Source organism: Hypanus sabinus, chromosome 6 (assembly GCF_030144855.1).
Source record: "Hypanus sabinus isolate sHypSab1 chromosome 6, sHypSab1.hap1, whole genome shotgun sequence".
In the NCBI taxonomy this organism is placed as follows: Eukaryota; Metazoa; Chordata; class Chondrichthyes; order Myliobatiformes; family Dasyatidae; genus Hypanus; species Hypanus sabinus.
In genome coordinates, this window is record NC_082711.1 from 90019374 (window position 1) to 90044711 (window position 25338).

Sequence of the window (25338 nt, forward strand, 5' to 3'; positions counted from 1 at the left end):
AATAAAGGCAACTGGGGAAAGAGGATCGATAGAAATGCTCAGAGATCACAGGGAACAGTGGGCCAAATGGCCTCCTACTTAGTGAAAAGAATAATATGAAACCATCATGGAAAATGAAATTAACTTGCTGGCAGTCACAAAATACTGCTCAAAGTTGGTCCTGTCTAGTGTGCAATCTTTCTTGTTATGTTCTGCTGTTCTATTTCACTCCCGTTTTTCTCTCTCTCTCACTCTCTTCCCCCTTACTCTCTTCTCCCTAATGATGGGCACTTTCTATGTATCTTCTCACACATGTTTTATGAACACTGCAACCATCTGCAGTATTCCTTGCTTCTACTGCTTTATGCAGCACTATTTGAGATAGTGTTAACTCAAGTTTGCATTTTATAACACACCCTTCATCTGGACCATAAAGTCCTAAAGAAAACAATGTGTTTTGCCATATTTAGAGTTTGTTGTCTTCAGACTTTACCTTGAATCTGTCTTGCACATACAGTACAATTTTGTAGAAACTATGCTTTCTCTTTGCTTGATTTTGATTTGTTTTATGAAGAGGTGCACGCTACACCTTTTTTATTTTTCCTGCCATTAGTTGGAAAGAGTTCTGTACATATTGGGATTATACTGAGCATAACTTTCTTTGAGCTATCTTTGAGAAAATTATAGGCATTATTTTTTTCCTATCTGCTTAGTTTATACCTTATCCTTGCTCAAGGAAGTGGTTGACTCACTTCAACCTCTAATCTTTCTCCTCACCCGAAAGATTAACCATACAGATTTTTTTTTCCCAAACGAATGCGTTTCCAGTATTGGCTTTCAGTAGCCTCAGGCGACCCTCTGTTGGTCAGGGCTGACTACGGATGTTGTATCATAGCCATCTACGTTATTGGTGCGGTATCAATATTCAAGCCAGGGCAGAATGATATGGCGAGGAAGCTGTTGCCTGTGCAGCAGGCTCCCTTCTTCATTCTGCTGCTGGCGTTGTCGCAGGAGTTGCCGGTCAGCATTATATATAGTTCAGCCTTAGGGACTCCAGCTCCAATTTTTCCTCATGCTAAGCATCCTCATGATTTACTCCTGAAGCCTTCTCTAAGTATAGCTGCAAGACAGTGGAGGTTTGAGATCAGAGCTTTCCTTCTAGATGAGCTGCCAGCCATGGCTGATGGACCCCATATTCCTGGACCGACTGCTTTTAGAGTGCCAGTAACTTTCTTTTACCCCTTCTCCTGCAGTAGAAATGGTTCCACCAGGCTTAGTAGCTTAGCCACAAGTGAAGGCCAGGAGTTATTCAAGGCGCATGCCATTGGGAGCATTTAATAGGTAGTGGGAGCTTATACAACACACACAAAATGCTGGTGGGACACAGCAGGCCAGGCAGCATCTATAAGGAGAAGCACTGTCGACATTTCGGGCCGAGACCCTTCGTCAGGACTGACTGAAGGGAAAGATACTAAGAGATTTGAAAGTAGTGGGGGGAGGGGGAAATGCAAAATGATAGGAGAAGACCGGAGGGGGAGGGATGAAGCTAAGAGCTGGAAAGGTGATTGGCAAAAGTGATACAGAGCTGGAGAAGGGAAAGGATCATGGGACGGGAATCCTCGGGAGAAAGAAAGGGGGGGTAGCACCAGAGGGAGATGGAGAACAGGCAGAGTGATGGGCAGAGAGAAAGAAAAAAACAAACAACTAAATATGTCAGGGATGGGGTAAGAAGAGGAGGAGGGGCATTAACAGAAGTTAGAGAAGTCAATGTTCATGCCATCAGGTTGGAGGCTACCCAGCCGGTATATAAGGTGTTGTTCCTCTAACCTGAGTGTGGCTTCATCTTGCTAGTAGAGAAGGCCATGGATAGACGTATCAGAATGGGAATGGGACGTGGAATTAAAATGTGTGGCCACTGGGAGATCGTGCTTTCTCTGGCGGACCGAGTGTAGGTGTTCAGCAAAACGGTCTCCCAGTCTGTGTCGGGTCTCACCAATATATAAAAGACCACACCGGGAGCACCGGACGCAGTATACCACACCGGCTGACTCACAGGTGAAGTGTCGCCTCACCTGGAAGGACGGTCTGGGGCCCTGAATGGCCCTGAGCTTATCCCCTCTATCCCTGCCGACTGTGACAACTTTAAGGCACCTCAGCAGTTTGGATGCTCTGTTACCGAACATTCGAATGACTGTGTGATCCATTTGAAAAGCAGAAGCAAAGTGGCAACTAATGTATTTGCTCATTATTGGAATTGCTGGGACATATTATGTAATTGCCATCTCAGTGCAGTTTCTCTCCCTGTCGTCTCACCCCAGCACTCCATTCTTGACCTGGTAACCAGTGCTTTTATACTGACAAATTAATGTTTGTACATTGTGAAGCTTTTAAAAGCTGATGTTCAATCTTCAAACTTCCAAATTCAGCTTAGTTTGAGATTCTATCTTCATTTAATGGCTAAGTACCTGTCAGTTGGGCAAGATTGATATTGATGGACTGTGTACGTTGATAGGAAATTACAAACTAACTGAGATTTTAAGAGAATAACTGTAATTTGGATACACATATGCACCTGGATTCACATGAATATGATCCTAAAAATAGTGCATGGAGTGGGAGAGAAGATATCAAGTTAGTACTTTAACAGGAATTGTTCCAGTACTTTTGTGGTTTCCCGTGTGAGATCGGTATTGATGGGAGCAGACCAGCTGATGCTGAGCTGAAGTTCTTTTTAAAAAAAACAATAGCTTTGTTTTTCTTACCTTTCAGACTCCCAGCTTTTGGTCAGATGAAGGAACAGGGAAGAAAACCACACATCAGCGCTCTGCTTCATGGGGAAGTGCTGATCAGCTGAAAGAGGTAAGGAGCAAGTAGTTCAGAAGTAGCATTAAATTTAAAGCCAGGCAATGAATCAAAATGTATCTGTGCAGTTTTGTTTTTCAGATCCAGAAGTTGGCTGAGGGTGCTATCAATATGAATAGTTGGTCAAAGAAAGTTATAATCATTATTTCAAAGTTGGTTTCTTACAGTCCCTAGGAGAAAGGGCAACCTTTTGCATTAATTGGCTACCCTGTGGACTCATCCATGTGGACTAGCCTTTTGGTTGGGGTATGTTCCATTGATCCTGACCCTATTCTGTAAGCTTAAATACAGGGGTTGTTCTGTTAAGTCTAGGTGGATGAACATCAACATTGAGAGCTTTGGTTAATCGTTCTAATCTGTTCTCAGTGTGTGGAGTTGAAACAGCAGTTGGTTGAGTATGGATTTCAAGATCACCAGGTTGACCAAGTATAGAAATGATGTGCTATTTTATGGTGCTGTATTGTGCTGGTAGAGATTGAAATGGTATAGATTGCTATGTGTAACTGAGATAATGAGGCATAATAATATATTTAAATTTCAAGAAAAAGTAGCAACATTTTAAATTTGTTGTTCACCAACTTGAAGCTAAATCTGTTAACATTCCTGAGCAAATGAATTCTAAATGGACAATTGGTTGCAAAAGGAAATCCCAAAATAGATAAGGATTCAGAACCTAATGATGTCCTGTTGTATGCGGGTGCGACTTTTTTTGCCAGTCGGAAGCTACTTGTACTGTGTCAGTCATTGATTGGTCCGTTTAAAGTTAGCAGTCGCTCTTTCCCATTGGTTGGCTTCTGTGCTACGGCACTCATTTCCAGTTCTGGGCATCTTGAGGGGTATAAGAGTAGCGTGTGAGAGGATCGCCTTCTTTCCTGCCATCCACGGGGCCTTCTTCAAGCTGAAGTCGTGACCATGCAGAAGGATCATTGAGAAAGAGCGTCGCAGATGTAGGTGGCGCTCCCCATGTTTCCTTAGTTCCTCAGATTTATAACCTCGGGAGGTTTAGCAGAGTATCCATGAAATAATAAATAAGTCTGCTAATCGATTAAATGATCACTAAGTGTCCAGTATAGTGGTTTTGGGTAGTTTAGACGAATGCTTGTTTAGCTAGACGCCTGGGTTAGTGTTTCACTTACTTTATTTTTAAATAAATAGTTAATGTACCCATTTTAAAATCTGTCTTCTGGTTCACTCATTGTATTGTTGAACCTGTTCCCACCCCCCCACCCCCCACGTTATATATCCACCCAAGCTTGATTAGTGACTTGGACTATGTAGACATATTACAGCGTGTTCAATAGCTCACTGCTGTTAAGAATTGTTACCTTCCTTTGGAAATCACATAGAGTGGATTTTTCAAAACAGTAAGAAAAAGAATATCTGCAAAACTGCCTAATATCCATAAATGGGAATTAATCTTTGACAGTATCCCAGGGGTGCTCCGAATGAGCACTGGGAGAGAAAAGGGGCTAACAGAGTCCCAACAAGTTTATGTGTTTTAGCTGTGTGGATACTAGTCCAGATGATTTTGTATACATGGAATTTTTAAATAGATTTGATAAGTATATGTCACAAGACAAAATGTTTATACTTTGGATTAGAAATTCCTCCAATTCAGTAGACAGAAAGTTGAAATCATCTTTGTGAATTAGCAAGATGGTGTTGCTAGAAGTGTCCTCAGTGCCCGATAGCTAGTTCTCTGCTGAAGTTGCTTGGACTTTCATCAATAGATGGGAGTTTACCAGAACTGAGGGTAAGTGGCTGAAAGATGATGAAGGAAGTCCAGAGGCAACATGGGTTTTAAAGACTAGACCGTCAACTACTCATGCAGCTTATTTTCAAATAGCACCGAAGCAGGCCTTGGTTTCTGTAAAAAAAAAGCTTGCTTCCCATTTATTTTGTTAAAAAGATTCTAAAGTATAGAAAAACACAACATTCAATTCAACAATTTTGTAATTAATTTTATTCCCTTAGTACTAACACACTCAGTAATCATTATGTTACACATTTAAAGTAAGTAGCTCATGCAAGTTTCAATTATTTGTGTGCAGTGACCCTTCTATTAAAGCAGTAAAAGAAACCAGTGAACTTACCAGGTCCATCCTAGCTCCTGGCTGTACAACAGAAAGTGTTCCATGTAACCTCTTATAAGAACATAAGACATCGGAGCAGAATTAGGCCATTTGGTCCATCAAGTCTGCTCCTCTATTTCATCATGGCTGATCCAATTTTCCTCTCAGCCCCAGTTTCCTGCTTTCTCTCTGTATCCCTTCCTGCCCTGACCAGTCAAGAATCTATCAACCTCTGTCTTAAATGTACATGAAGATTTGGGCCCCCCACCATAGCTGCCTGTGGCAAAGAATTCCACAGATGCACTGCTCTCTGCCTGAAGAAATTCCTCCTCATTTCTATTCTAAAAGGACAGCCCCCTATTCTGAGACTGTGTCCTCTGGTCTTAGACACTTCCATCATTAGAAACATCCTCTCCACATCCACTCACTATTCGACAGGTTTCAGTGAGGTCACCCCTCATTCTTCTGAATTCTAGTGAATACAGGCCCAGTGCCATCAGACTCTCTTCATATGACAAGCCATTCAATTCTGGAATCATTTTCATGAACCTCCTTTGAACCACCTCCAGTTTCAGCAGATCCTTTCTAAGATAAGGGGCCCAAAACTGCTCACAGTACTCCAAGCGAGGCCTCACTAATGCTTTATAAAGTCTCAACATGACATCCTTGCTTTTATATTCTAATCCTCTTGAAATGTTTGTTAACATCGTAATTGCCTTCCTCACCACAGACTCAACCTGCAAGTTAACCTTTTGGGAATCCTGCTCAAGGACTCCCAAATCCTTTTGCTCCTCAGTTTTTAGTATTTACTCTGCAGTTATAAAGTAGTCATGCCTTTCATTTATTCTGCTAAAGTGCATGACCATATGTTTCGCTACATTGCATTCCATTTGCCATTTTTCTGATCTGTCTTTTTGTAGCCTCTCTACTTCCTCAAAATTACCTGCCCCTCCACCAATCTTCATATCATCTGCAAACTTTGCAACAAAGCCATCAATCCCATCATCCAAATCATTGACATATAACGTAAAAAGAATCGGTCCCAACACAGACTCCTGTGGAAAATCACTACTCACTGGCAGTCAACCAGAAAGGCCTTATTTTATTCCCACTCTTTGCCTCCTGCCAATCAGCCACTGCATTATCCAGGATAGAATCTTTTCTGTAATACCATGGGCTCAGAGAATATTCTTCAGGGAAGATTTTCCTTTGAGGAAACAATGCTGATTATGACATATATCCAAGTACCCTGAAACTTCATCTTTAATGATCGACTCCAACATCTTCCCAACCACTGAGGTCAGACTAACTGATCTACAGTGCCCCTTCTTCTACCTCTCTCTCTTCTTGAAGAGTGGAGTGACATTTGCAAATTTCTAATCTTCTGGAACCATTCCAGGATCCAGTGATTCTTGAAAGATCATTACTGATACCTTCAAGATCTCTTCAGCCAACTTTTTCAGATCTCTGGGGTGTACCCCATCTGCTCCAGGTGTCATACCTACCTTCAGACCTTTCAGTTTCCCAAGAACCTTCTCTCTAGTTTTGGTAACTTCACACATTTCATGACCTCTGACACCAGGAACTTTCACCAGACTCTGTCTTCCTCAGTAAAGGCAGATGCAAAATACTTATTCAGTTTTTCGGCCATTTTGTTGTCCCCCGATTGCTGCCTCTATACAGCAAGCAACTTGTACTATATCAGGGTCCCATTAACATTTAAATGGGGGCAATCAAAGGAGAGATATGGAAACGGTTACTTTATTAAAGAACCTCTGTGGAGCTGTATCTATTAGTTTAAGAACTGTAGATAAGGGTGACCTAACAAAGTTACACAAGCCTTGCCATGTCCTTTGATTATTTCTGTTCAAGAGATTTAAGGTGAGTCAGAGGGCATAGTTATGTAATTTAACATCAAATGTATTTCCTTTTTATATGATTATTCTTTTCGGAGATGGTAGTACACATCTGGAATGTGTTAGAGGGTTGGTGGATGTGTCAGCATTTTTTTGAGAGTAATTGAAGAGTTTTAAAAAGAAATGCAGATGCTCTGAAATCTCAATAAAACAAACTCAAAAGTTCAAGCAGCATCTGTGGGAAGAGAAACCAAGTTAATGTTTCCTGTAACTGATCAATTATCAGAAATAGGAAAGTGAGAAAGTAATCATTTTTAATCTGTGGCAAGGACGAGGCACGGAGAAAACAGTTGCTTTAAAGTAAGACAGGAACCGGCATGAGATGGACTGGCAGTATGTGTCGGTAAGCCTATATCTGCACAATGGGAAACATTCAAAGAGGAAGCAGCAAGAGATCGGGGCAAATTATTCCTGTAAGTGTAAAAGCAATAAAAATATTCTGATCTTAATTAATTTCCACAGCTTCAAGCATCCTTCTATACAGGTGATGATAGTAAGCAGTTTGGTGCAGATCAGAATATAAAATACTGGAAGCATCCCATATCTGTAGTAATAGAGTTAATTATTTCAAATCGAAGACCTTTGGTCAGAACTGGCTCGAGGGTGAAGGGTAACAAATGCAGAATATTGAGGGTTGGATAAAGAAAAAAAGGAAGCATGTGCTGGATATAGAAAACTAATTAAACAGCGAATGTCTGTCAAGAGGATAAAAAGTACAGGAATGCACTTGTAAAGGAAGTTGGAAAAGTTTTAAAAGAAGGTTTACTTTCTTTGCTTCCATGTAAAGACAGTTATGTGTATCCTACTATATTTGTTTGATCACTAAGTAGACTATGTACAAACTTAGAGATGGACCTGATGTGTGCACTTGTGTATGTGTCAGCCTCATCTGTGCCATTCCATGATACTTAAGTACATAGCACTGCCCACTTTTACAGAGGCAGAGATCACAGGCTAGATAAGTCTGCTGTGTCATAACTTAAAGATAATTTACTCTAGCAGCTTCAAGAGTCAGGAGTTTGGTAGTGTGGATTGGTCAGGGGTGTCCACATTGGTTTTACTAAATGTCCTTTAAAACTGTCCTTCAGTTTTCCCATTCATCCTTCAACAATATTCCACCCCACCCAAGCCAACCACAACCTGATAACTTCAGCCCCACATCTATCCCGAACAGCCAATTGTGGCAAGTTATCTCTCCAGTCCTATTCAAAATTCAACGATCAAAGTAAATTTACGTATACGTCACCATATTGCCATTCATTTCCTTGCAGTCACTCACAGTTGATACAAGGAAGTACAATAGAGTCAATGAAAAACTACACACAAAGATGGACAGGCAACCAATGTCGGAATCAGAATCAGGTTTATTATCACCGGCATGTGATGTGAAATTTGCTATCTTAGCAGCAGCAGTTCAATGCAATGCATAATCTAACAGAGAGAGAGAGAGAAAATAATAATAATAAATAAAATAAAACATAAAAGGTTGAACAAGTTAGGTCTCTCTTCATTGGAGCGTAGAAGGTTGAGGGGGGATTTGATCGAGGTATTTAAAATTTTGAGAGGGATAGATAGAGTTGACGTGAATAGGCTGTTTCCATTGAGAGTAGGGGAGATTCAAACGAGAGGACATGATTTGAGAGTTAGGGGGCAGAAGATTAAGGGAAACACGAGGTGGTATTTCTTTACTCAGAGAGTGATAGCTGTGTGGAATGAGCTTCCTGTAGAAGTAGTAGAGGCCAGTTCAGTTGTGTCATTTAAGGTAAAATTGGATAGGTGTATATGGACAGGAAAGGAGTGGAGGGTTATGGGCTGAGTGCGGGTAGGTGGGACTAGGTGAGATTAAGAGTTCGGCACGGACTAGGAGAGCCGAGATGGCCTGTTTCTGTGCTGTGATTGTTATATGGTTATATAATTAATAAACAAGTAAATCAATTACCGTAAATTCCGGACTATAAGCCGCTACTTTTTTTCCCACGCTTTGAACACTGCGGCAACACTGCGGCCTATACTACGGTGCGGCTAATGCATGTTTTTTTTTTCATGCCGCCAAAAACATTTTGCCTCGTAACAGTAGACCAATAAAATTGATGAGTAGTTCACAGAGGTCCAATGAAATTGTACGATAAATCAAGCGCGCTTTCACAATTAAATCATTGTAAATCAGTCATTTGTACTCACCCTCATCAACATGGAAAACACTCGAAGAAAAGCATATGATGCAGCTTTTAAATTAAAGGCGATCAATCTGGCAGTTGAAGAAGGAAATCGAGCTGCTGCACATAATCTTGGCATAAATGAATCGATGGTGAGACGGTGGAGACGCCAGCGTGAAGAACTGAGTCAATGCAAAAAGACGACAAAAGCTTTCAGAGGTAATCATAGCAGATGGCCCGAACTTGAAAACTTTCTTGAAGACTGGGTTAACACACAGAGAGCAGGCGGCCGCGGTGTTTCCACCGTGCAGATCAGACTGAAGGCTAAAGCAATCGCCACCAAAATGAAAATCGAAAATTTTAGAGGTAGGTCATCGTGGTGTTATAGATTTATGAGAGGAAAAGGCCTGTCCATCAGGGTACGCACGACTCTGTGTCAGCAGCTCCCTCCCGACCACGAGGAAAAACTTGCTAACTTCCGCACATTCACTCAAACAAAGATAGCGGAGGAAGATGAAGAAGGCGATCAATAACTTTTCCTGGTAGGCTGCAGTATATATATATTTTTTTTTACCAGTCATTAGGAGATATTGGAATGTTGTTCGTGCACTGTTCAGTAAAAAAGTATACGCAACGTAATTTGTGTGTTACCGATACGTATGTATATTTAAAAGTAGCTGTGTTACAGGCACTGTTCGAAAAAAAGCATTTGCAATATGTATTTGTTTATTAAAAGTTAAAAAATCCTCACGTGTAATATCTTTCTGTGTAAATATCTCATATTACAACGTGGGACACCTGCGGCTTAAAATCCGGTGCGGCCTGTACAAGTACAAAATTGATTTTCTTTCTAAAATTAGAGCGTGCGGCTTTTAATCAGGTGCGCTCTGTAGTCCGGAATTTATGGTATGTATATTGAATAGATTATTTTAAAAAGTGTAAAAACAGAAATACTGTATATTAGAAAAGTGTCCAAAGCTTCAAAGTCCATTCACGAATCTGATCGCAGAGGGAAGAAGTTGTTCCTGAATCACTGAGTGTGTGCCTTCAAGCTTCTATACCTCCTGCCTGATGGTAACAGTGAGAAAAGGGCATGCCTTGGGTGCTGGAGGTCTTTAATAATGGATGTTGCCTTTCTGAGACACTGCTTCCTAAATATGTTCTGGGTACTTTGTAGGCTAGTGCCCAAGATGGAGCTGACTAGATTTACAACCTTCTATAGCTTCTCTTGGTCCTGTGCAGTAGCCCCCCCACCCACCATACCAGACAGTGATTCAGCCTGTCAGTATGCTCTCCTTTTACAACTATAGAAGTTTTTGAGCATATTTGTTGACATGCCAAATCTCTTCAATCTCCTAATGAGTTTGCCTTCTTTATGACCATATCAATATGTTGGGACCAGGTTTGATCCTCAGAGATCTTGACACCCAGGAACCTGAAGGTGCTCACTCTCTCCACTTCTGATCCCTCTATGAGGATTGGTATGTGTTCCTTCGTCCTATCCTTCCTGAATTCCACAATCAGCTCTTTTGTGTTACTGATGTTGAGTGCCAGGTTGTTGCTGCGGCACCACTCCACTAGTTGGCATATCTCATTCCTGTACGTCCTCTCGTCACCACTTGAGATTCTACCAACAATGGTTGTATCATCAGCAAATTTATAGATGGTATTTGAGCTATGCCTAGTCGCTAAGCACACCCCTGAAGTGTGCCGGTGTTGACCATCAGCGAGGAGGATATATTATCACCAATCTGCACAGACAGTGGTCCTCCAGTTAGTAAGTCGAGGATCCAATTACAGAGGGAGGTACAGCAACTTCTCAATCAGGATTGTGGGAATGATGGTATTAATTGCTGAGCTCTAGTTGATGAACAGCATTCTGACGTAGGTGTTTGTGTTGTCTAGGTGGTCTAAAGCCGTGTGCAAAAGAAGACCAACTGTGCAAATGCTGTGTTAATAACAATATGTAATACTGAGAACATGGGTGGTAGAGTCTTAGAGAGTGAGCCTGTAGGTTGAGGAATCGGCTCAGTATTGAGATGAGTGAAGTTACCCACAATGGTTCAGACACTTGATGGTTGAAGAGTAATAACTGTTCCTGAACCTGCTGGTGGTGGGACCTAAGATTCCTGTACCTCTTTTCTGATGGCAACAGTGAGAAGAGACCATGGCCTGGATGGTGGGACTAGTTGATGATGGATGCTGCTTTCTAGTGACAACCTTTTTTAGAGATGTGCTCAATGATTGGGAAGGCTTTTCCTGTGAGAGCCTGGGGAGTATTCACTACATTTTGTTGGCATTTCCATTCATGAGCATTGGTATTTCCACACCAGGCCACGATGCAACCTGTCAGGGTACTATCCACCGTGTATTTGTCAAAGTTTTCAAAGACGTGCTGTACCTATGCAAATTTCTAAGAAAGTAGAGGCACTGCTGTGCCTTCTTTTTAATGGCTCTTACACTGTCTGCTTAACAGTGAGAACTTTTTAGTCCCCCCATCTGGGATTGCACCTCCACAATTTCTAATAATCCCCCTGTGACAGTGCAGTAATCTAGGAAGCATTTCCTTGTCATACAGATCGTTGCTTCGAATTTTTTAAAGCATCAGAGTTGCAGCTGTATCTCTGCATCTTATCAAGTTACATAGGTCAAATACTATTGATCTTTAAATATGAACGTTCTACAATGTTGATTCTCATTGCCACGTGGATTCAAGTTTGAATGCTGCAAGATGGCTGTCCTTTTCACTGTGCCATAGGATTGAAGAGTAAAACCTCTGACACCAGAGGAAGATAAGATTCTCCGAACATTCCCAATAGGAAAGCTCTGCAAAGCAAGCCATTCCAGATGATCTGACTGTGCGGGATTTGATTCTTTACTTCCCTGCAACACATCTGGGAATTAAATTATTCTTGCCACTCGAGTATTGTTCTTGTATGACGTCGTCTTCATTTTTTTTCAAGCGTTACAAGATTTGTAAACATGTCACAACTGTTTACTGTTTATGTTAGACCTGTTTTTCAAATGACCTCATCTTATTCCCGCAATGTATGGAGCACAGAGATCAGAATCTGGAATGGATTTTGTTTCTTGCTTTTGTATTTTGTTGACTGAACTCTGGGAGTTTATTATATGATCGACTAAAATAGCATCCAGGTTTTGTAATGCTCCTTGTGTAAGCAGAAACTGAAATTTGTTATTCTTTTTATCTCCACCGCATTGATGCAAAGCCTAATCTTTATCATTGGAACATTTCTTTTGAGCCTGTTTCTAAACTATTTTTCTAATCACTACAGTGTTAAAGAGTTTGTAATCCAGGAGTGGAAGGGTGGAAGTGGGATGACGTCCTCCTTGAAAATGCAAGCAAATGATTACAAAGGAGGCACATATTCCTAGGAGTGAAGTGCCATTAATAATATCCATACATCTTGCTGTGTTTCTGCATATGGTTTCAGATTCGCGTATTGTGGTGTGCGTGCATGTGTGAGAGAGAGAGAGAGAGAGGGATGGAGAAAGCATCCACAGCTAATGAAGCCTGAGCATTTCTTAAATCAAGAACCTGTTTGCAGCAATGAAGAGATAATGTAATGTGAAAGGACTTCATTACCATTCATTTTCCTTTGTGTGTAGTTTTCTACAGGAAAAAGAATGCATAGGCTGGAGGATAGACTTGAGAAGCTAGGATTGTTTTCCTTAGAACACAGGATTCTGCAAAGGGACTTAATTGGGAATGGTATTGAAAGAAGAGGGGAAGATAAATTATTCCCATTGGCAAAGAATCAAGAACCAGGAGACTTAGAATGACGGTGATTAACAAAAGTGCTAGAAAAAAATGTGATTAAGGTTCAAAGTAACTTTATTATCAAAATACGTTTGTCAGCCTGAGATTCATCTTCTTGCAGGTATTCTCAGTAAATACAAGAAACACAATAGAATCAATGAATGACCCCACCCAACAGGATGAACAAACAACCAGTGTGCAAAAGACTGCAAACTGTGCAAATACAGAAACCAAGAGGAAATAATAATAATAAATAAATAAGTAAGCAATAAGTCTCAAGAACATGAGATGGAGAATCCTTGAAAGTGAGTCCATAGGAGATGACATTGTAGGGAAAAGTAGTGGAGGCAGATTCATATGCATTGTTTGGCTAGGAGTTGGGTGAGCAATTGAAAGAAGAGAATTTGCAAGCTTTTTTGCAAAGGGTTATTGAAGTGGAATTGGTCTTTTATGGAGTCAATATAGAATCAATGGGTCCAGTGGCCTCCTTTCATGCTGTAACCTTTCTGTGAATCCCCAAGGTTTAAATTAAAAACAATGGAAGTATTATGCAGAGTCTTCTCTTTTTCAGTTGCCTTGATCTTTACCTAGCTATGCAAGGTGCTGGAAATTCTGATGGGATGTCGTAGACAATGAGCACATGAGCAGGAGGAAAACTTCACGGGTGCCAGTATTCTGGTGCCTGGCAAGTGAGATTATTCACCTTACCACTCCGAATGAAGTTATTATTTTGCCTATTACTCCATGTTACCCCGCCTCCTGCACCACCACTGATTCTCACATTCAACGTTTGTGCTACCCAGTCAAAATCTGGAAAATGTGTACTTGTTTTCCTCAGTCCTTACAAAATAGGTGCTCCTCCCAAGTTGCTGATGGACAAAGTTCAGTGCCAGCTCAAAATAAAAGGGGACTGTGAATTCCCAGACTCCAGGCATGCTGGAATTTGAGCACTGCTTTTTAAAGGATTTTAGCTATTTGGTAAAGCATCCTAGCAAGCAGCTGTATTGAAGTGGATTAGCTGATTTTTAACAGGCGGACTTCATTAACGTGTGGAACGAAGAAGTCAGGAACGTAGTGAAGGTGGCCAATACATCCTGCAGACCACTGGCCTGCCTTGTAAAGGTATGAAACTGAAGCTGGTCAAGAGGTTAGTAGATTGGGAAGTATGGGCCAATGTGTGAAGACTCTGCTGGGGAAGCCTCCATTTATTATCATAAACACAGGGTACAGTAAAATTCCCTGTTGGCATGACGCTTGTAGAGAAAACAGTATTCATGGTGAGCTTAAAACAGCAAAATAGTTGAGAGATTGTAGGCAATCTGTTTTGCAAAATGAAATACCAAAGTGACAAGTGATCCTTTCACAACTTGGGAAGGTAGCAGCTCTCCTCCACTTAACTGGTCAGCACTTGGTCCATGTTTAAAGTAAAACCCTACTGGTTAAAAATTGTAGCGGTTCGAACTGGTTGGAAGGCCAGAGTTAAGTTACCTTTCCCATTTTCAACTCTCCAAGATCCAGATTTCTTCCATATTAGGGATTTGAAAATTTTCCCGTTGTCTGCTGAAGACAGACCTAGAAAATTCATTAACTAAATCTTTTTACAAATAGGTGTAACTCTGAACAGTATAGACTGCACTGCTTTCTATGCCTCTTTAGCAGTTCGGCAGATATGCAGCCCGCGAACTTCAGGTAGAAGCATTTTAGTGCTAAAATATGGGACAGGATTTGTGTTCACTTGAAAAGGCAGATAATGGTTAAGACGTGTCTACGTGGTTTTGTGCACATCTTGCAAATCTAATAGACTGTTTTCAGAGGTACCGAAGGACATTGATAAAGGCAGGGTGGTAGATAGACCTTTGTAGACCTTCTATAGACCTTTGTAGTGTTTTTGACAAAATTTACCTAGTAGGCTGTTGCAGAAGATTATGGCATAAGGGCTTTGAGAGGTATTGGTGAACTGGATCCAAAATTGGCTGGGTGATAGCAGGTAGAGGGTAGTGGTGGAAAGTTTTTCTGACTGGAATTTGGTAAGAAATGATGACCTGTGAGGAACATTGCTAGTACCTTTGTAGTGTAATAGGCTAGGCTGTAGGTGATAGGTGACGTTTCAAGATGTCTTAAAAACTAGTGGAGTTTTCGATGGCAAAGAAAGTTAATTAAAGATACAGTGGGACAAAGATCAGTTGGAAAGCTGGATAGAACAGCGGTAGATGGAATTTAATCCAGGTAAGTGTGAAGTAATACACTTTGGAAGATAAAAAGTCTTCATTTAGAACATAAACTAAATGCCAGGAACCTTGAGAGCATTGATCTACAAAGAGATCTTTGGGTGCATATCAAGTCCACAGATCCCTAGAAGTGGTGATACAGACAGATAAGGTATGTAATATGCCTTCACAGGTCAAGGCATTGAGTATAAAAGGTAAGGAGTCATGGTGTAATTGTGCACGATATTGATTAGACTGTATATTTTTGGTCACCACACTTCAGGAGGGATGTGGTAACAACTGAGTGTGTGCAGAGAGAATTCAGAGAGATTCAATGGGATGTTGACTGGAAGGAAAACGTGTTAATTATCAGATTTGATGTACTGGAATTTATGAGGTGGAGAGGTGACTTTGTAGAACAACACACAAAATACTGAAGGAGCTCAGCAGGTAAGGCATCATCAAACAGTCGATCTTTCAAGTTGAGACCCTTCAGGGCCGAGAAGGAAGAGGGAAGAAGTGTACAGAGCTATTAGGATAATGAGGAAGGGCAGGCAATATTTTTCGCAAGGTAGGGCATTCTGGGGAACACAGTTTTAAGGTCAGAGAGAAGAAATTCAAAGGAGATCTGAGCAGAAAGTTTTTCACACACAGGATGATGAATGTTTCGAAGGAGCCACTAAAAGAGGAATGAAAGTAGATACTAACACGATGTCCAAATAATAATGGGGCAAGTTCTTGGGTTGGAAAGGGCTAGAGAGCAAATGGGTTGGTGTAGCTAGACATCACAGCTGAAATGGACAAAGTGGGCCATTGTGCCCTGTATCTGTATTATATAATTCTATGATCTCTTAAAAAAAATTACCCCAAATTACATCAACAATAGTGCATCATTACAAATAGTGTCTCTGGCATGATTTTCAATCTCATTAGCTGCTAAATATACTGTTCACTTAGACCACAACCAAATCTTAACTTAGCTCTCCCTGAAATGGTGCTACTCAAAGGGCCAGCATTCAAACACGTTCCTTGCTAGGCTATTCCACACTACTCACACGCAAGGGTTAGTGTCTGCATTTGCAAGGACTTCTTTACTCTTGGAATGTACTGTCAATCCAATGGGAATGTGTCCTGCCCTAACACTTCTGCTGGAGAAGTGAACCATAGGTAACCAGGGAAACTTAACCATGCTCAGAGTTTGACTTTCCTGTGAACCAGAGTTTCTGCAACTTGTTCAGACCGCTCCGAGCAAATTTCCTTATTACTTCTGTCACTGAGTATTCCATCCTTGAAAATACATCATTGGTCAGTGATGGGAAGAGAGCCACTTGCAGTTTTCCCCCAAGTTTGCAGCATGTGTAGATAAATTCAGAACTTGCAAGGCCCATGCTGAAACTGACACCACATCATTACACAAGGAAGATCTGGGAATGTTGCAATTAGGGAACTTCTTAAAAAATGTATTAGGGTAAGATATTGTGATAATTTTAAAAATATTTAAAATTGGTGAAATTGTTTCTATTTGACTCTTGCTATGTTTTTTGTTTGCCATTTATTTGTCCTTGCTGCAGTTGTAGTAACCTTGTGAAAGCTTTCTTACCCGGGTACTAAAGTTTTCAAATTGATAGCATGTTTCCTTTGTACTGTTCGGTGGCTGTTAGTTTTTGTTGCTATGTGCACTGAGCACCTTGTCTTCTGCCTTACAACCTCTTGTATAATACTTGTGTGGTTAAAAGGAGATCAGTTTGGTAGCTATATCTTTGAATGGTAGTGTTTATGAGCATCATTTAGTGCATTATGGTTGCCATATAATTAGACTTCGCATTTCAGCTTACTTTGGTTTCCTTTCATCTCTGCAAAGTGCAGCCTTAAGTTAAGGACGCTGTGGAAATGCATTTTATGGAAAATGTTTGAGCTGATAAATACTGTCTATGTAAATTTGAGTCGAATTTCTGTGTAAGCTGTATGTGGTTAATATTTGAGATGGATGACGTTTATTCTATTACATGACATCTTACATAACATGAGAAACAGAGAGGTGAGTTTCACATTCTAGTTGTGCTCTGTTGCCATTGTATATCTTTAATTGCTTAATCCTGTGGAGTGAATTGAATGGCATATCTTGTGAAAATTAAGAATCTACAAAATGCACATTAATGCTGACAAAATAGATAACTTCAGAAAGGGTAAGATGAGAGAACATACATCAGTCCTTGTGGGGGGATCAGAAGTGGAAAACGTGAGCAATTTCAAGTTTCTGGGTGTCAGTATCTCTGAGGATCTAACCTGGCCCCAACACATCGATGCAGCTACAAAGAAGACGGTGCTATATTTTTTGAGGAGTTTGAGGAGATTTGGTATGTCACCAAAGAAACTCCAAATTTCTACAGACGTACTGTGGAGAGCATTCTAACTGGTTGCATCACTGTCTGGTATTGGAGAGAGGGTGTAGGAGGTGTGCTACTACAGAGGATCGAAATAAGCTGCAGAGACGTGTAAACTTAGCCAGCTCCATCATGGGCACTAGTCTCCATAAATATCCAGAACATCTTCAAGGAGCAATGCCTCCAAAAGGCAGTGTACCTTATAGCTACAGTATAATAAGGGACTACTTTATGTTTTAGTGACAAGCCTTTGAATGCGCTATTAGGCGCATATTGAGCATGCGCTATTAGGCGTGTATTGATCTGTACGTGTGTGTGCCAAGTTCGGATTCTGCCAGTAAAGAGCCATGAAATTTAGCTCCCATCTCCAATGTTTTTATTAATAGCTTTGTTGTGTAGCCAGGCCACATACACAACAGGCAGCATCCATCAATAAGGAAACACATCACCCAGGACATACCATGTTCTCACTGCTACCATCAGGAAGGAAGTACAAGAACCTGAAAGCACATACTTAACAATTCAGGAACAGTTTCTTCCCCTCTGCCATTTGAATTCTGTATGGACATTAAACCCATGAACACTACCATGAAAGTACCTCACTACTTTTTAATTTTTTTTTAAATTTTTGCACTACTTACTAATATGTGTATGTGTGTATGTGTATATATCTGTGTGAGATTAAATCTGATTCGGATCCATCTGTAACATTTAAAAGTAGCACCCCAATAATAAAAAAAATGTTTTGCAGAAATAAGCACCATTTTCACTTTTAAGTAGTTTCCTTGAGCTCTCTTTGGTTGGTCTGGAATTTTCGTAGTAGCCTCACATGCACAGAGACTCGCAGGTTTCTCTACTGGTGCTTTGTGAAGTTCTGAAGTAGATGCTTCTGACTGTTCCTTAATATTGAGGGTGTTTTGAATTTGCTTTAAAAAAGGAAATTTTCTTTTGCTTCAACAACTTCCTCAGAATCTGGTGACCACTGCTAAGGAAGTATGTTTAGTGATAGAGGGAATATGAAGAACTGTCATTCCGTGACCCACTTTTACATTTGGCCTTTTGGAAATAGCTTCAAACTCTGAAAATCGTTTGTCCAGCTCTGGGTTCTCCATGGACTGCATTTCTCACTACAAGCATAAATCTTCCATCCCCCTCTAAGCTTCTAACTGCTGTATCCCAGTTTAAATCTCATCCAAATCTGGATCTTCCTACTTTATGGTTCATCAAACCTCACTTTTACTTCCTGTCATGTTACAACCCTATTACTTTTGCAGCAGAGTACAGCATCATCCTCAGTGCTTCAAAGTACCTTGGCGTTCACTTACTCACAAGAGGCAGCATACCTAACTAAACTGGAAAACTCTAGGAAGACAAGCTCAGTTTTAGGCAGCCAAAATGGATTTCTAGCTTTCTCTAAAAATGTACTTAAGATTTATTTTTCAAGACCCCTTGGAATTTGGTTGTTTTTCTCTATAAAGTTTGTTTTGGCTGTGAGATAATTCTTGCTCATCAGACCTTTCTTTCCTGAAGCCAGTATACTACGATTTATCATTTAAGTTGATCAGTCCTGATTGGTTCAATTTCTGAGTAGCCTGGCTGGGGGAGTTGCAGAATCCAATTACCTTGAGTGAATAGAAGGGAGTTGTACTTGATATTGAAATTGACTGAAACATTTTATAAATAGACAATGATAATGCCAAATGATTATCCATTAAAGATAATTTCTGAAATACTGTGTTAGGCAATGGCAGATTTGTTAAATGAATGTTTTTATTCTCAGAGTTGAGGAAGAGGATTACATTTTATAGGTTTGTGAGTACTGAAGGTTGTCAAGGGTATGATTGTATTGCTTTTGATCTAACTTTTAAAAACTAATAAAAAATTAATAACATTTTCAGGAACCAAAGCAGGTGAGGAAGTTGCAGATTCATTAATCGTAATATTTTACATATTTCATGTTATCTCCTATCAACACAGAAGATCATTTGGTGCATTGCTTTTAGGTGGTTTATCCAGTTCCATTCCCCATCTTATTTCTCACTGTCCAATTATTTTTCCCATATCCATAACTACCTCTGATTCTCCTACCACTTGCCTATCTGAGTGGTCTTTGGAATGTGGGAGAAAGCTAGATCTTCATGGGGAAGAATGATCATGTGGTTACGGAGAACACTCATAATCCCGACACAGGTCACCAGGGATTGGGGGTCGCTCCTGGTTATTGGAGCTCTGAGGTAATACCATTTACAGCACTATTCAAAGATCTCTAAAATTAGGAGCTGTCACTCTTTGAATATGATGATTGCAAGTGTCACCCTTTCACTTGAAGAAAGAAGATAAGCCAAGAAACTGCAGAACTATGACTCCAACATATGTTGTGGCCCAAAAAATATTTCAGAAAGTTGATTTTTCGCTCTGCAATATTGTGATGCTGATCTGTTTTCAGCATTATGTTGACCTTATTAAGGATCATAGATTTGGGTTGGTAGGTGAAAATCAAAAAAGAGTTCCAAATACTGGAAATCTGAAGTCGAAATAGAAAATCCATGAATCACTCAACAGGTCAGCCAGCACCTGTAGAAAGAGAAATAGTTAATGTTTCTGATTGAAGCCCTGCATCAGTGATTTGTAGGCCCTGACTGACTAACCAGGTCAATTTTTTTTGGTGTGAAAATGTTGGCAGTATAATGGGAGTGTGGTTGTTTTTATATTTTATTAATGTTTTGAACTCCCACTTTTTGGAAGGATAAATTAGCTTTTGAAAGGGTGAGAGTTAAGATTAATCAGAATGATCACAGGCTTAGGGGATTAAATTGTGTATGGTTGTGACCCTGGTTTTCCAGGTCAAAAGAAACCCTTAAAGTTAAATTATTATGCATAATATGTCCTCTTTTGGCTCTTGCCGGTCTATTGGCAAGTCGTTATTCTTAACCACTGCAACCTGAGGATTTTGCCTTGTAGTGCTCATCAGATCTCTACAGTGTTTGCATGTAGACCATTGGCTGCCTGGATCCATTTGCCTTGTGCTACTTTTCCAAGGTGGCTATGTGGTATATAAGAGCCAGGTTAAATGACTATCTGGTTTCCTTCAATAGTAATGGACTTGTTTCTGCTGGGGCAGAGATAATTTCTTCAAAGAGCTTGGCACCCTGTAACATATTTCACATATGCTGAGATCTCAAACTAGTTTCAATTGCCTGCAGGAGGTTGAGAGGAATTTTCCAGTCTAATTGGCCCGTATCTCTTATGTGCAAAGCTCTCCTTGCTCTAGAAGACTGAAGCTTTGTTTTAAAAGCCAAACTATTAAAATTAGAAACTTCATGTTAAATATCAAGGCAGAAAGACACTCTTGTTCTTTGTAGGCAAAGTTAATCATTTGTTTTTTGATATCTTAAGCTAAGGTCAATATCAGCTGAAACTATCAACACACTTGCTGAATTCTAAGAGGCAATTTAATATTGTTTGTACAAAGCTGTACCGCTGTTTTTTTTAAATTCCCCAAACTGATTAATTGATAGAAACACTGCATGCCTAAGCATGTCTAAGCAATGGCCTTGAATTTTTTCGTGTCTTGATTAAGGACGTGATGATTCTGGTAATTAATTTCACAAACCTTTTAAAGCTGTGGTGAAGGAGGAAAAATCAACATTATTCAGAGGAGCTAGTTGCTACTCATCTTAAATTTGTGCTCAAAATTGACATAAATGACTTTAATGAAACTGCTGCTTGTGATACCAGATCCATTTACACTCTTTAAACTAGATTCAGCTCCACACCTAGGCCACTTTCCTCAAAGTGCTTGCTAATTGGGGCTATTCACAGTTTTTCAAAAGCAATACTGTACAGTGTAGATGCTAGAAGTCTATAACTAAAATCCAAATGTAACAGAAAGAGTTATTCTAACAGCAGAGTTTGATAAGGTTTTAAATCCAAATACTTTAGTTGAATTTATTTGGAATTGTCAATTAAGTAGGCTTTCTCTGACTCCAACACTTCTGTAATCAGTGAAACATGCAAATCAAAGTCAAAGTTGAGGATATTGTCCTATGCACAAGTACAATCAAAAGTTTTTGCAGCAGTGTCACAGGTATGTAGCATCAGATACACAACTTACAAGAAAAACATAAATTGAACATAGATACAATTTTTGCAAGAAAGAATACTAAGAAGAAAGAATAGAACAAAAACAGTCTATTGTAGTGCTGCTATACTGATTAGGTATGTGCTGGTCCTATACCCCCCACCTGATGGCCGCTGCAAGAAGATGAGATGGTGAGATTGTTCAATGATAGGTTTTTCCTTTTGGTGCCCATGAGTATTAAGCTGAGTCCATGAGATACAGGAGCAGAATTAGTCCACTACTGTCTGTAGCTTCTTCTGCTCTTGCGCATTCAATTTGCAGTATCAGACCATAATGCAGTCAGGATAATTACAGCAGTACATCTAGAGAATTTTGTTACTCTTTGGGGACATGCTAAACCTCCTTAACCTTTTTTTTTTAAAAAAAAAGTACAGATGTTGGCATGCCTTTCTTGTTATTGCATCTATGTGCAGCTGCAGTATAGCATCCTATTTTAAATTAATTCCTTTTGCTGAAGTTGAACATGTTTCCTCTAACAAACATTACCCACTATTGTTCAGGATTTGTACAGCACTCTGCAATGTAAGCAACTCAGTTGACTTATGGGCCAGTTACACGGATATGTGACGTGTACTTTCTTTAAGTATTTCAGACTGACTAGTGCCATAATCTTTGGTAGTAATAAAACACAGATGCAAATGGATTTACTTGAGTTCTGTTGGGTATCTGAATTTATGTTAACTTTTTGCATTGACAAAGGCTCATTTTGCAGCTATCAATTATTTAGAAAGGGGTTTACATTTAGAATGAAAGGTTGGACTTGAATTGTGCTCCAAATGGGGAATATCAGCACACTGGTGCTCTACCTGGGGCTCCTTGTTGAATACAGAGCCAGAATGTGCTGCCAGATACTCTGGCAGGACCTCTCCACGAGATTTGTGTGGGCCCGAAGGCCTGGAATTGTTAGCTTTTACACTGTTGACAGTGTGGTGAACTACATATACCTGTCTCTACATGCCCCCTGCTGACTGCTCCTGTGGCTCCTCCCACAGACCCCTGTATAATGGCGATTGAGGTCTGAGCCTGGCCTCTCTGTCTCCAGGATGTAGTATGGTGGTCAACCGCTGCTTGTTCCTTCTTCCAGTCAATAAAAGTCGATATCTCGCCTTTACGTCTCAGAGAGAGTTATTGATGGTGCATCAGACAGTCTCCTCCACAATACGATCTTGATAACCGCATTCGCAGGTTTTCTTACTGGTGCAGTCAGTGCATCAGTCACTGATGTCGTTTGCTTCTGACTGTTGCTTGCAGTTTTCAGACAATTGTGCATCAACATTGAAGTGCTTTACAATCTTGCAAGATCTGTCATGATCATCACTTTATAGTGAGGTAAGAGAGCCCTATCAGGGTAACAGCTTGGTTCACATCTGTTGGTGGGAATCTGGATTTGCTCTGATGTGTGATAAATATGATTGAAAATGATACTCAGTGGATGGTGCAGTGGCACTAGACATTGGATCACTTTGAATGTTTTAAGTGTATGTGCATTTAAGCTACTTTGAAAGCATTAAATACTATATTCTTTAGCTGCGTTACAAATTTTGATGTGGGAAATCGAGTACAATATACCCAAGTTTACTGATAATTAATTAATTAGAGATACAGCATGGAAAGGGCCCTTCCGGTCCAATGAGCCACACCGCCCAGCAATCCACCAATTTAACCCTAGCGTAATCACGGCAATTTACAATGACCAATTAACCTACTAACCGGTCGGTATGTCTAAGCACGGTGGGAAGAAACTGGAACACCCAGAGGATACTTGCATGGTTACAGGGAGTATGTACAAACTCTTTACAGACGGTGCCATGATTGACCTCTGAGTTGCACCCCAAGCTGTAATGGTGTTGTGCTAACCGCTACACTACCGTAGCGCTGGACTGAATTGCCCAGTGGATGCTGACCTGCTGATTGAGGGCAATCAAAGCAAATCAAATACAGTGAAGGAAGGTACAATCAGAGTAAATCAGAGGAAAGGAAGAAATGAACAGAGTAAAAATTAAAAAAAAAGAAATCAGAGTATTCACCAAGTATCAGAATATTCACCAAGTGTAACTATTAGAATACCGGGATAGACAATAGACAATAGGTGCAGAAGTAGACCATTCGGCCCCTCGAGTCTGCACCGCCATTCTGAGATCATGGCTGATCATTCACTATCAATACCCAGTCCCTGCCTTGTCCCCATATCCCTTGATTCCCCTATCCTTTAGATATCTATCTAGCTCCTTCTTGAAAGCATCCAGAGAATTGGCTTCCACTGTCTTCCGAGGCAGTGCATTCCACACCTCCAGAACTCTCTGGGAGAAGAAGCTCTTCCTCAACTCTGTTTTAAATAACTGACCTCTTATTCTTAATCCATGCCCTCTGGTACTGGACTCTCCCAACATCTGGAACATCTTTCCTGCCTCAATCCTATCAAATCCTTTAATTATCTTAAATGTTTCAATCAGATCCCCTCTCAATCTCCTCAATTCCAGCGTGTACAAACCCAATCTCTCCAATCTCTCTGCGTAAGACAGCCCTGCCATCCCAGGAATCAACCTAGTGAATCTATGCTGCACTTCCTCAATTGCCAGAATGTCCTTCCTTAAACCTGGAGACCAAAACTGTACACAATATTCCAGGTGTGGTCTCACCAGGGCCCTGTACAAATGCAAAAGGACATCCTTGCTCTTGTACTCTATTCCCCTTGTAACAAAGGCCAACATTCCATTTGCCCTCTTCACTGCCTGTTGCACTTGCTCATTCACCTTCATTGACTGGTGAACTAGGACTCCTAGATCTCTTTGCATTTCTCCCTTACCTAACTCTACACTGTTCAGACAATACTCTGCCCTCTTGTTCCTGCTTCCAAATTGTCCTGAAAGGAGAATTGAAGCAGAGAGTCCCTACACACCAACAGTTTAAAACAAGAAGAGAAAGCCTCATTGAAGTATACAAAGATTTTTGGGGCTTGGAAGTGATAATGAATTCCTGACTGGGACATGCCAAGCTGGAAGTTAAGGTCTCAAGATAAGGGCTTGACTTTTCACAACTAAGGAGAGGAAACTTCTTCACCCAGAGTGTAGAGAAGCTTTGGGGTCCTCTACCAACAGGGGCTGTGGATGTGCAGTCTTTGAGTGTTCATAGTCTATTATGTAGCCTTTAAGTCATACATCACAGAAACAGGCCCTTGGCCTCAGTAAGGATACACTGACGATCTCCTTATCCTGCAGTAACTCCATTTATCAAAGTAATCTTTACATGTATGTCTGTATTGCATTAACAGTTAAGTTGGGGTGGTAGTGGGTAAGGTGTGAGTTTCACTTCTCTCTGACTCTGTCTCCAATTCACAGTGGCTAAGTAACCCACTGATCCATATTCTTGATTTGGAAACCCGAGCACCCAGAGTTCCCAATCGAATCTGGGTCCTGGAGCTGTGGTGCACCAGGTTCACTTGGAATGTCACTCTGGAGCTGACTTTATATGCTCTTGGTCTCATTGGCCATTTCTGCCAAAAAAGGAGAATCCCACCACCAGCCCACACCACCACCACATGTTGACAAAGAGATATGGCCTACTCCTGCACCTATTTTCTATGTTTCTATATGAATCAGCAGGTTCTTGTCTAGAAATGCTAGGTTTAATGTTTTGTGCTTCACACACATCACTGGCAGAGATCACAGTATCATTCTATCAGACTCCTTGCAGTGGTTTTGCCCAATTATGATGTGGGCTGATTGGATCAGTCCAGCCATAGGGCATGAGTGGGATGGTAGGTGTGGTGTTAATATTTGTTTTAATAATCCTTGATTCCCTTAATCTCAAAAAATCTTTTGATTTCTGACTTGAACATGA

General features: G+C 40.5%; 1 protein-coding gene across 2 annotated transcripts in view; it reads left to right on the forward strand.

Moving 5' to 3' along the window:
• glcci1a (glucocorticoid induced 1a) overlaps positions 1-25338 on the forward strand; it is a 216998-nt gene that overhangs the window by 88104 nt on the left and 103556 nt on the right. For both annotated transcript variants that reach the window (XM_059972598.1, XM_059972597.1), the window contains exon 3: positions 2749-2838. In XM_059972598.1, the coding sequence (XP_059828581.1) occupies positions 2749-2838 (90 nt within the window). The remainder of the gene's footprint in view (positions 1-2748; positions 2839-25338) is intronic.